The 12688-nt window shown below is 55.8% G+C and overlaps 3 protein-coding genes across 3 annotated transcripts; 2 read left to right on the top strand and 1 right to left on the bottom strand.

The window, feature by feature from the left end:
- Positions 1-206: 206 nt before the first annotated feature.
- Positions 207-6917, top strand: W97_04766 (uncharacterized protein; the record flags this gene model as incomplete). Its single annotated transcript, XM_007782655.1, has 1 exon — positions 207-6917. One exon carries the CDS (start codon positions 207-209, stop codon positions 6915-6917), a length of 6711 nt encoding a protein of 2236 aa, XP_007780845.1.
- A 910-nt stretch (positions 6918-7827) lies between these two features.
- Positions 7828-8800, bottom strand: W97_04765 (uncharacterized protein; the record flags this gene model as incomplete). The annotated part of the gene is made up of 7 exons (XM_007782654.1): positions 7828-7858; positions 7908-8028; positions 8084-8124; positions 8183-8199; positions 8377-8447; positions 8601-8622; positions 8675-8800. 7 exons carry the CDS (start codon positions 8798-8800, stop codon positions 7828-7830), a joined length of 429 nt encoding a protein of 142 aa, XP_007780844.1.
- Positions 8801-12070: 3270 nt separating this feature from the next.
- On the top strand, positions 12071-12688 carry W97_04764 (uncharacterized protein; the record flags this gene model as incomplete). The annotated part of the gene is made up of 2 exons (XM_007782653.1): positions 12071-12124; positions 12197-12688. 2 exons carry the CDS (start codon positions 12071-12073, stop codon positions 12686-12688), a joined length of 546 nt encoding a protein of 181 aa, XP_007780843.1.

Below are 12688 nucleotides of genomic sequence, written 5' to 3'. Positions count from 1 at the left end.
TTCTCTGAAACGGGCAGGATTTCCGTACCAATGTAAGCACTTGACGACTTCAGCCTCAAGTAACATCCTGAGAACCGTCATGAGATGTAGAGAAAATGCCGCTGACGAGTCGCTTCCGACACAGGTGGGATAGTTCAGACCCAGAGCGTGCGCCACCTCCGCTTCCTTTAAACCCAGGCTCGCCGACCTGTATCACCCGACCTAACATGTCCGCGGCAATCGCTGCCACCGCGAAAGCGCTGGAAGAAAAGGCGCGCGAAAGCGCACCCGCGAGCGCGTATACAACCAATCCCATGCCATCAAAGTCACCCGAGCGGTCTCTGATAAAGGGCGCGCAGCACAAGCGTATGCAATCCTTACAGACCAGCAGCGTGCGAGACCTGCGGAGCTTCCTCGATGGCGCAAGGTCTCCAGAGCGGTCCCCGGAGCGGCAGAGCCGGGTGGGCACGCCTACCTTCAGCAGAGAGAATGACAAGGACTACCTGTCTGCCTCACCGGAGAGGAGCCCGACTCGGATGGGAACACCGACACCGGGCGGCCGCGACCTGCTCAAAGATACCCCCAGTCTACGCCCTACGAGCCGACCTCTTCACAAGGCCATACTCGGCGAAAATACGCCACCCTCGGCGACAATGCTGGCTCTACAGACGATGCCCGTTCCCGCTGATCTGGACACACCACTCCTGAATATCACAAACTCCTCAACTCCGCGACCCTCTCAAGCAGCCGATATGCTATCTACTCAGATCCAAAGCTTGACCACGATCGCGACAAGTCTGCAACGTGAGATGGCCCAGCTCAGCCGCCGCAGTAAAGATAACGCTGGGGACTTGATCAGTCTCAAAGAGGCCACAAATTCGCGTGACGAGGACATCAGAAAGAGCCTGAAGGAGCTTCTGAGCAGCGTGCAAAACTCCTTGGCAACGCATGGCTTGCCTCCACCCGGCCTGACGCGCTCAGTCAGCTTCGATCCTATCACCACACCGCCTAACAAATCCTTCACCCTACCCCGGATACCGACCCCTAGCAGCCTGATGTTCGATGATCTTCGTATTGGCAGCCCCTCGCCCTACTCCGTCGAGGGCGCCGCCAGCGTCGCCATGCTCGAGAAGATCATCCGGGAGATGGTGACCAAAGAAGGGCAGGAGCGGCTCCTGTCGACACTCAACACACTCTTCGACAAGGCGAGCAAAGAGTCCAGCGACACGGCCAAGAAGGTCGGCGAGCTAATGGAGTTTGTCAAGAACAAGCCGAACAGCCAGGCGCTCATCACGACGGGACCTACTGGCAGCGGACCGCCGCAACTGGGGCTGGAATACAGCAACCCCGAAGCCGGCATTCTGACGCGCACGACCTTGGACATGGGCCCGTCTCTTGCCATGCCGAGTACCGGAGATAGCGGAGGCGGGAAGGCTTATTCCAGCCCGAAGGCGGCGGATTTTGTCAGCGCAGACATGCTGAAGCTGCTGAAGAAGATCAAGGACAGCGTTGCAGAATCCGGAGGCCAGACAGCGGAAGTGAAGGCGCTGGTGCGAGACCTCCGTGGAGAAGTCCTGGGTATGGGACGAGAAATTGCGCGGAAGATCGACGAGCAGCACCGGTCCCGTGAGCCGCATCTGGCACTCGAAGAGGGCCCGAAGAAAGTCAATCTCGAGAACATTGTCCGAGATGGGCTCGCTGAACTCAAGGACCATATGGATCGGGTGATGAAGGAGCGAAGGCGACAGTCTTCTTCATCCGTGATCTCACGCACCACGGTCGACAGTCAGCAGGTCTACGATGTAGTCAAGCATGCACTGGCTGAGCGAGGTCTTGATCAGGTAACCGCCCTCTCGCCTCAAGCGGCCGCCTTGAGCAAGGAAGAAATCCTAGGGGCAGTCAAGGAAGCGTACGAGGCCTACACTCCGGACGTAGAAGTTCAGCAACTTGGTCTCGAACGCGACGAGATCCTACAATGTCTCAAGGAAGGTTTGGAAGGCTACCGCTCTATCGATGCTTCGCGTGAACCAGGCATCAGCAGAGACGAGATCATGGACACCATTCACGAGGCAATACAACACGTCACCCTTCCGTCACCCGCGAATGAATTCCAGGAGCTCAAAGAAGAAGTCCTTCTCGCCGTCCGCGAGGCACTGGAAAACCACAAAGCTACAGTGATGCCTGCCCCAGCACGTCGCCACGACGACCTCACCCGAGAAGCCGTCGTCGATGCCGTGAAGCAAGGTCTCGCAACTCACGGTCCCAATGCCGTGCGCGAGCTTGAAATCAGCCGCGACGACCTCTTCCACGCCTTGAAAGCCAGTCTCGCGGACTCACCTCTCGGCACCTACAGTGAGCAAGTCATGAACCGCCTCCACGGCCTCGTCGAGGACATGCGCTCCGAGTTTAAGGCGTACTCCTCCGCCAATGGCAGAGACACCGAGCAGGTCCTTGATGCTGTCAAAGATGGGCTGGAGAGCCTTCGTGCGGAGATCGAGAGCTACGTTGACCGTGCGCAAGATGTCACGGGCAAGGATGAGATCATCGACACTGTCAAAGGCGGCTTGGAACAGCTTCGCAGCGATGTCGAGGGCTATGTGGCGATCGGCCCACAGGGTGATTCTGTCTTGAGCAGGACCGAAATGCTCGCGTATATCAGGTCCGAGTTCGAGCATCTACATGAGACGATTGGTGGAAGTGTTACCGCCCCGGCGAAAGACAAGGAAGAGATCATCTGTGCGCTCAATGAGGGCTTCGAAGCGATGAAGCTGCAGTCTGGCACTCGAGATCTGGACGACGATGATGAGATGATGGAGGCTATGAAAGAGGAATTTGAGCTACTCAAAACCGATATACTAGGCGAAAGCACCTCGAACAAGGATCAGCTGCTCGAGGCCATCCACGCTGGACTTGATCGGCTGCACGCCAGGCTTGACGGCCGTGAGGACAGGAGACCCGAATCGAATGAGGAGATACTTATCGGCTTGAAGGAGGAGATGGTCCACCTGAGGGAAACTCTAGCAACAACACTGATCAAGTCCGGCGCCTCGAATGATAGCGACGAGATTGTTGACCGGGTCCGAGAGTTCATTGACGGTCTTCGCAGCCACCTCTCGTCCGAGCAGAAGGCTGCCACGGAGGAGAACATGGCAGCCGTTCGAGGAGAACTCAAGCACCTTCGCGAGACGATGGGTACTGCTCTTGTTCGAAGCGGCGAGTCCGATGACAAGGGTGAAATCCTTGAAGCGCTTCGCTCCGGTTTCGAGGAAATGTTGCCTCAGCTCAAGCAGGCAGAAGGTAGAGGCGCAACTGACGAGACACTGGTAAACATTCGCGAGGAACTAGAGCGCCTGCGCACAACCATAGCGGCTAGTATTGTCAGCAACGCTCCGCGAAACGATACCGAGGAGATTCTGGACACCGTACGACTAGGCTTGGACGACCTCCGCTCGCATCTCGAGCGAAAGATTGAGAATCCCGACAAGCACATCTCGGCCACGGGAGAGGTTATAGATGCTTTGAACGAAGGCTTAGACTGTCTTCGAGCAGATGTCTCGAAGATCGTGAACAAGCCGGTTGACATGACTGTCTCCTACGAAATCTTGGACACCCTAAAGGATGGTCTAGCTGGTCTTCGAGCGGATATTGAGCTACTGAAGGCCGACAAGGAGTCCGAGGCGGGTTCCACACGCGACGCTCCTACCGGCAATGAGATCGTGCTTGCTGATTCGGAGGCGACCACGCCTCGCAAGGCGCCAGCAAAGAGTACCACCTCGGAGGAGATTGCTCCTGATGCTCTCCGCCGTAAGGACTTGGAGAAGATGGAGGTCTTGCTTGCGAAGCTGCAGATTAAAGTGGAAGCCATGGACTCCAACATCCAGAATCCGATTCCAGCGCCACCAGCTGCCGTTATACCACTCGTACCCGCTCCTGGCGTTGCGCTACAGAGCGATCTGGCCGGGATCGAGGAGCTGCTCAAGGATCTTCAGGGTATGGTTGCGCTTGTCGCTGAGCGGGATGGCAGCGGTCCGTCAGATGCTGCTAAGAAGGAGGATACTGATGCCATCGAGACACTCCTCCGCAATACTTCAGCTAAGATCGACGATATGATTCTGACCGGGTTGGACGACGCAGTCACGAAGGAGAAGCTCGAAGCTGTGGAGGCTGCCATGAAATCTGCGAGCGAAGCAATTGAGGGCTTGGGGCCCAGACTCGACGAGAATGCCACCAAGGGTGACGTCGCCGTGGTGGAAGTCTTGGTTCAAGATCTCAAGACTGCGATCGAGGAGCTCAAGGACGTTAAGAAGCCATCTGAAGACGTCGATGAGGAGGCAGAGAAAGCCGAGAAGGTCACCAAGACCGACTTTGACATCGTGGCTCTGCTTTGCAACGACATCAAAACCAAAGTTGAGTCCATGACTTTCCCGGAAGCAGAAGCGTTGCCCACGAAAGCAGATGTAGAGCAACTGACTGGTCTGATTCACGACTTCCGAGAGAGCCATGACAGGCTCAGGGACAGCTACGAGACTGACATCGCCGTCACGGCGAAGGCATTCGATGACCGGAAGAAAGAGGCTGAGGATCTCATCCTCGGTATTGCTGATATGAAGACCTTCATTGAAGAGGTCAAGGAAGAGCTGAAGACCCAGGTCACCGAAGGCGGATCGAATGTCGAGGCTCTCAAAGACGCAGTCAAGGGCCTGGAAGAAACCATCAGCTCCAGATTCAACATCGACGCCGATGTCAAGGAGCTCATGGAGATCGTCACGCGGGAGTTCGAGCGCGCTCAGGGCTCTATCGAGGGCTTGATAACCGAAAACGGGGAGAGGTCTGCTGTGAACCTAGAGAAGCACGACGAAGTCAAGACTGCTGTTGTCTCTGAGATCTCCGCCAAACTGGACGAGCGTTTCGAGATCATTGCCGCCAGATATGACGACGCCGTACTCGCTGCAGACGCTCAAGTCAAAGCCATGGAAGAGAAATCCGCCCAGCAAGAGGAGCTGCTGACAAGCACTAGAGCGATGGCTGAAGAGCTCAAACTTACGCTCGACACTCTTGGGGCATCGGTTGTGATGTTCGGGGAGTCTTTCAAAGAGGCGTCGGAGAAGATGAGTGGGGATTCGCAAATCGTCTTCGACCGCATGGAACATACTGCTGCGAAACTTGAAGAGCACCACACGCTGAACAAAACGGAGCACCAAGACACGCGGCATGAGATTGCTAAAGCGCTCACCGCACTGGACGGCCTCCAAGGGGAGATCATCGAAAACCACCCTCGCTTCAGCATCATGCTGCAAGAGATCCAGGCACTCGTCAAGCAGCACTACGAGCACGCGCAAAAGTCCGACGAAGCAGCAAAAGCGCAAGCCGCGCTCGCCGCCAAGGAAGCCCAGAACCGCGCTGAAGAGCTCGAAGAAATTAAGAACAGCTTCCACGCCAGCGTCATCGGCCTCCCAGCCCTGCTCCCTCCTCCACCGCCGCCAGCCCCCGAGCCAGAGAGATACGACGACAGCCACGTCCAGGACAAGCTAAACAAGCTCATCGAGCACGCAGCCGACTCAGAGAAATCCATCACGCAGCTCGACCGCCTCGACCAGATCCACAAGCAGGTCCTCGCGACTGCGGCCGAGGTCTCTGACTTTGTGGCCAAGCAGACACAGTTCATCACCGAGGGCCACGAGAGCAAAGAACGCGAGGCTGAGGAGGTGGCGCTGCTGCTCGAACGCCGCCTCGCGCAGAAGGACCAGCTCGAGTCCGATATCACGAGCCTGAACCATGAGAAAGAGTCCCTTTCCACCGTGGTCGAGTCTCTGCGTGCCGAGAAGGACGCCCTTGCAGCGCACAAGGCCGGGCTCGCGGCCGACGTCTCCGCGCTCAAGACCGCCCTCGACATCCGCCGCGAGGAACTCGCCATCATGGAGTCTAAGGCCGACACCCTCGAACGCCGCATTCTCGAGCAGATTATGGATCACTCCCGCGCAATGATGATGGCGCGTTCCGCCCGTACAGTCCCTACCACCCACCCGAAACCCGCCCAACCTTCTCGCATGGCCAGCACCACGCCCCAAAAACCCGCCACCACCACAGCATCACCCGTCCCCAGCGCCGCCGCCACAGCCCTGACCCTGGCCCTCAAGGCCCGTCCCCCCGTCCGCCGCAACAACGGCGCCCCCATCAATCCAGCAAGCCGACGGATCCTCTCGCTGAACCAAATCACGCACAACGTCCCCACCGGCTCCGCCGCATTCGTCGGGGCTCCCAACACAGGGCTCAAGCGCAGCCACAGCGTCAAGACGGCCGCGTTCCCGCGAAAGAGTTCCTGGGGCGGTCGCCGCAGTAGCGGCATGGGGCTCGACAAGGAGAACGAAGTCTTAAGCGAGGAGAGCGAGGGCGAGGAGTTCGTCGAGTCGCGTCACGGTGGTGACGGGGAGCTGCATACGCTGTCTGAGGCCGGCACGGAGAGGAGACATAGCTACGCGACGGCCGTGACGGGGACGGAGAGTGCACTAACGTATGGCACGGGGAGTTACTTGACCGAGACGCCGTCTACGGACCGGAGGACGAGTTTTGGGGCCGGGGAGAGCGAGAGGACGTATGGGACTGGTTCGTACCTGACGGGAACGGAGTCGGAGAGGCGGACGAGCTATGGGTCGACAGTTAGATCGACGCTTGGGGGGACGGTTATTGATGAGGAGGGCGAGGAGGAGGGGGAGAACACGGAGGTGGAGCAGGATCAAGAGGAAGGGGACGTAGGGGAAGCGGATGGGCCAAGCGCAGAAGAGATTCGGGAGGAGATCGCGGCGGCGAAGAGGGGGATGGTGCTCTATGCGCCACCGAGTGACAGCGGGTTGGGGTCGGATTTGCCGACGGGAAGGCTGAGTGGTGGGCAGACGGATTACTTCAGGAGGGTTGCGGAGGAGGGATCCCAGGTTGGGTGATGAGATGTTTGGGGGTTATCGGTGTTTATGATGACAGTCTTTTGGGATAGCTGGTAGGATGGTTACTGTCGCGGATACCACAAGGGGCCAATGAGGCGTCGTCGCTGATTCTGAGCGCTTGGATGCTTAGTTTAGGTATTATAGCTCTTTTGAATGATAACATCTTCCATTCTCATTCCATGGCTCATCCAGTGATATCTGTCTTACTGCTCTACCAACACACCTCTTAGCGGGTCGAAACTCACGCAGTCACGATTTCCTGCAGCAGTGCAACAGTGCCGCCGAAGTGCTATGGTTTCTTGTCGAAATCATTCCCTTGGGCACGCTGCTTTAGCCTGGGACCATACTCTGAAAATACGACACAACTAACTGAAGAACATATCCTGTCAAGCAATCGTTACAGAGACAGTCGGTGTAGATCCATCCCCGGACTGTTGACCAAACGTCCAGTCACGGGCCATTGGAATGGTGGATGGTAGATCCGATGCACAGCTTGCGCATCTTTGGGGCTGTGGTAAATGCCTTGATGATCTTTATGGACGCCACTATGGGTCCAGCGTGATAGATGCTCTTGACTGTTGGGTTCTTTCGTTGTCTTCCGTGTCCCGCCTTGGTGCGAGGGCAAGAGATAGAGGATACAATATCAATTGGACATGAAGACATGTTTCAGTCGATGATTTCGGGACAGAGTTCTTGCAATTGCTCTATGAAAAGGGACCACTGCAGTATGAGCGCTAGTTCCCTGAGTCAACACTCGCTAAATGTAGAACCACAAGTCAGATAGCGAACAAGTACTTTGAATTTCGACTGTTCTGCCAGTGACCCGTTATAGCCCCAAAGAATCAGGATGTTCCCATCGAAAAGCCGTGCTGCAACAGACCGCTCCCCGCATCCATGGACAACGTAACGCTCAAAACCGTAGTGGCGTGAAGAACCAGCGGCTAATCTAAGTCAGCTTCCGCTCACTGTGGTAAAACCGGAGTGGCTTACTTCTTCCCGCTCTGGTACCGCTCCTCCAGCACCTTCTTCACGTTCTTCTTGGCATCTTCCCTCTGCGAGACCTCCTTGAAATTGTCTGCTGACACGGCACCCTTAAGTCCCTCAAGCTCAACTAATGATAGTGTCAGCCGTGGCCGATCTTCTAGTTCCCGGAAAGGCCTGCTTACGAGTGTAACGGGTGGGCATCAGGTGCGTGTAGTTCACGATCCTGCAGTGATGGCCCGGTATTAGCAGTCGCTTTCGACTCGGTTGGATGGTCAACGCACTTGATGAATGGCTTGACCTGCACATTATACGTTAGCCAGTGGGGTTGATGATACGGATTTGCAATCGCTTGCCTTTGATCGCTTTGCTTGCCGGGCCTTCGACATACGGCCTGTTCCGGTGATTTGTCAGTTGCTGGGCCTCAAGGATGGAGTCTATGGCGACAAAAGAGGACTGTTCGAGGGCGTAGACGTACGGGTGACTTGAGAGGGGTATCGCTCAATGCCGCAGACGATGGCATGGGGGAAAGCGTGTTGCTTGGTGCCGCTGCGCATTATCAGTACAGCCCACAGTCGCGGGTTCCCGGTCCGCGCTTACTTGTCCTGAGGCTGAATGATCACAACCTGATCTATTGTCAACTTCTGCACTCATGCCTTGACGTTGCCCTCGTATCCGACAACTTCTCGTGGGGCTTCTGACCTTCTTTCCGGCGAATCGGCCCCTTCGCTCCGTGTTAGCCTTTGTAAAGCCTCTCCCAAATCTCCGGCACACACCTGGTGACGATGCACACTCTGCCAACCTATCGTTATGTCAATCGTGTATTCAGACGAGTACTGCGGGTCGCGGATACGGAGGAAGAGGTTTGTTCGGCTTTCGTACCTTGAGGACTGCGCAACCATTGTATTAGCTTGGATCCGGTCAAGAGATAGATGTGGCATGAAGAAGGTACTCACACTTCATGTTGACTGCGCGATGTTAGTGAGGAGATGAGGTTCCGTGTTGCTATCGCCGACACTCGCTGGTTGTCGAAGTTGCGTCGTAATTTGGGCGAGTGTGCGAGCTTGGCACGCCGATTGCCGCAGATCCCCCGGTGCCAAGATATCAGAACTTCAGAGCCGCATCCGCTCGAATCTGTCTTGCACACCAAGGCACCATCCGGCAGCGAGTCTGCTAATAACTTGTTCACCAACCTGCTGAAGTGGGAAATTCTTCAGCTACGAGGATACATGAGTAAAATGTGTTTTTCAAGCCGAAGCATTTTATACAAAAGAATCCTATCCGGCACTTCAATCTACACCCGCGCGTGCTCAAGGCAAATTCTACAATGATGTCTGTTCTCTGCTTTACAGGCACCGTGGTAAGCTCTGCTAATGCCTTGTACATCGACCATATTGATTTGTTTCGGTTGGATAACAATATGGAGTCGGTATCATGCGGGCACAAGAAATCAGGCACTCAAAATTGTTACTATGGGAATAGCATATCCGAGCTTGTGACGGTAGTGTGGTTGCTTTATATCCCAAAGGCACAAATGGAACGAGAACACACTAGCGCTCCGTTGGATATCTACACCGCTTCCATCACATTGCCATGCTCGAGCCAAGAAAGTCGGAATCAAAGCTGCTACGGGCTATGAATAAACGGTGGGAGCGCGAATGATAATTTCAAGAGAACAGGAGCATGATCACCGAAGAGAAAATTGTCCATGCCTAGTAAGGCTTATCGATCCACCTCGTCAAGGCCTATGTAGGCCATTCCTGATGCCTGCTGCGAGCGATGGCTTCCGTGCATCTCATGCGAACCCTACGTAGGGTGCTAACGAACTCCATAACGTGATGCCCATTACAGAACCAGCAGAACTAACAGTCAAAATGTGCTCTGTCGGTTTTCGTCTACCTACCTCCCGTCTGGACCATCAGGAAGTCTAAGGATGTATCCCGCTGAGAAATTCTTTGTAGCGAAGACGGGCTCTCTGGACGCTCGAGCGGTGCGAGTCGGAAGCATGTGCATATCGGAGGCCTCGGTGCAGTGGAAGCCATGTCGGAGATTGCTGCTCCAATCCTAGTATGGTCCCACGACGTGCTCTAGACTGTGAATCCAGCGATTGTAGCACCCCAATCTGTATGTCCAGAAATCGAGCTGCTGGGCTGCGCCACGAGCTGCGTAAGGAGCCATTGAGCATTCATACTCCACGTGCAGATGGAAGCTGCTATCCGACTTTCGGTATCTTACCTTTTAACTATCGGCCAGACTCATCGACAGAAATCGCACGGGTAGATCCGCAGTCAACAATAGCTAGTCCAGACTAAGGAGGTGAGTCTTGATCTGGATATGTTAACAGCATGTTGAGGCAGCTGGACTTGCTTCTCCGGAAGGAACCCGGCCCGACGGTGTTGGTGCGTAGACATTCCTTCGGCAAATCCCAAGCAGCTTTCGTGAGACCATGCAGTTGGAGTCTGGGAATCCGGAAGCCCATGTTCAAGACAGCTTTGCGAGCTGCTCAACGAGGCAGTTCGTTGCGTGCTGATTTCCGGGATGGTGTGACTTGTGCGTGAAACTATTGCTGATTTCTCCGCATTCCTGGTTCCCCACACATGGTACAGTTCCGAGCAGATGCGGCTTTCCTTCCGCGAGTACTAGCAATGAGGCTCGGCATTTGCATTTCTCAATCTGCCGTACTTCAAGGGAAGGCTACAAGGCAGTCGCTGCTGAAATCCGTGAGGCAACTGGTTACCTCGAAGCGCTCGTACATTCAGCCTCTCTAGTAAACAAACTCCGGCCCGTAGAGCAATTGCGCAGGCCGGGTAACATTGCGTGAGCTCGGTGATCCGTTCCAAAGGGCTGCGATAGTCTGCTCATATCTCGAGGCCGTGCGAGGGGTGCATGTATTGTGGCTTCGCATCTATCAGGCGAAAGAGGAATAAAGACCGGCGGCGCTGGGGTTATTCAGACTCCAGCAAGAGGAAAGTTGCAGGTCGGAGGTATGCTTTGCATGCCCATCGTACGGAGCACCTCGTCTGGATAGATTCGGTGTGTGACGGAGCTTCATATCTAAACCAGCGCCAGGCGCCGTTGTGATAACAGACGCACATCTCGGATGCCTCGCAGCCCCAGAGGGCGTTGAGCTGGCCAGGCATTGAGGATCGTCGATTCGGGAGGCTTGCACACACAGCGGTTGCACGTGAAAATTCCAGCGGTGCGGTGGGCAGAGTTTGAGAGTTCGAGGTGACGCAGCTCTCACGGAAGCGCTCTGCGGTTCGATGGCAGACTGCAGAATCTCCTGCGCAGACAGCCATTGACTGCCGCCAGACTCCAATGGCCACTTCCCCGGATCGGGCGGAGATGCATTGACGCGATGCTGGTGGAAAATTTGGTAAGGGAAAGCTCAGCAAAAATCTGATCGACAGGTCTGCGTGCAACAAGCTCGTGTCTGGCAGCCACAGGCCCACATGCCCGAGAGCTAGAGCTAGAGCTAGAGCTAGCTTCGCCACACCCGCCTGCCGCTGGCGTGAAAGAAAGCCTCTGACATGTGAGTGCTAGAGACGACCTCGAGATCGAGTTCCTCCGGCTGGGCTATCATGGAGCGAGTTGAGAGGACGGACGGCTGGCAGGTCGCGATGGTCGATGGAAGAGACGGGTGGTCAGTTTCACGGGAGCAGGCCTTCCTCTCCATAGGACGAGAGTGCCATCACCAGTTGCACCGTCATATCCTGTCGTTCCTGTTGCTGGTGTTGGACACAGGTGGAGGGACGCATTCCTCAGGCAGGAGATTCTTATGGCTGTTTTCTATCAAGGCGTTTCATTGGACTGTTTCTCCGAGGGATCCCTGAATTCGTGACGAGTGCAGCGAAAACCTTATCGCGGGGCTGTCAACTGTGGCTTGCCCTTGGCCCGTGCCACTTTCACATGCCGAAGACGAGCGCAGCAGCTCTGCGATGACATCCAGGTTCAATCACCCAACATTTTGCTTTTCTGCTCTTCTGTCCTCTTCCCACACGTTCCCACCTCTACTTTCTGCACACAGAACCACTTCTTAAACCCTCTCCACGCGGCAGTATCATCTAGCTCTACAACACCAGCTCTCTCCACACCACAGCCGCACAGTGCTCCAGCAAGCTACCCTCCACGCTTTACACCACTTTATGCCGCACGCAGATAACGACAGCACAATGGGCGATTCATCAATGACCAACGGCGAGAAGCCATCCTCCCAGTTCCTCTCTGTAGGCTCCCATCCCTCCCCCTTTCACTCCCTCCCTCCCTCCACTCTACGCCCCACTAACAAGTTCTTCCAGCACCTCACTTCCCTCCCCCTCGTCTCCGACAGCATAGAGACCTACAAGTCCAACCCCTACGGCCAAAAGACCCTCAACCTCGCCACCTCGACCTACGACCGCTTCGGCGCGCCCTTCGTGCCCTACCTGCAGGGTCCCTACAGCTGGGTAGCGCCATACGTCCAGAAGGCCGATTCGCTCGCCGATTCTGGCCTCACCAAGGCCGAGCAGACCTTCCCCATCGTCAAGGAGGATACCGAGAAGGTGAAGGGCACCATCCTCGACTACGCTCTGTTCCCGGTGCATGTGGGGTTGAAGGGCAAGGAGTACATCTTCAACACATATGACGATCAGTACAAGAAGACTGGCGGGGATGGTCTTGTGACATCAGTGAAGGCGGCGATCTCCACGGAGATGAAGGTCGCGATTGATGCATATTCGTTCATCATGAGCTATCTGGGCAAGGGCAAGGAGACGGCGCAGAAGAAGGCGCAGGAGCAGAAGCAGGGCTAG

Source organism: Coniosporium apollinis, assembly GCF_000281105.1.
Source record: "Coniosporium apollinis CBS 100218 chromosome Unknown supercont1.21, whole genome shotgun sequence".
In the NCBI taxonomy this organism is placed as follows: Eukaryota; Fungi; Ascomycota; class Dothideomycetes; genus Coniosporium; species Coniosporium apollinis.
This window is presented reverse-complemented; position numbering and strand designations above follow the sequence as displayed.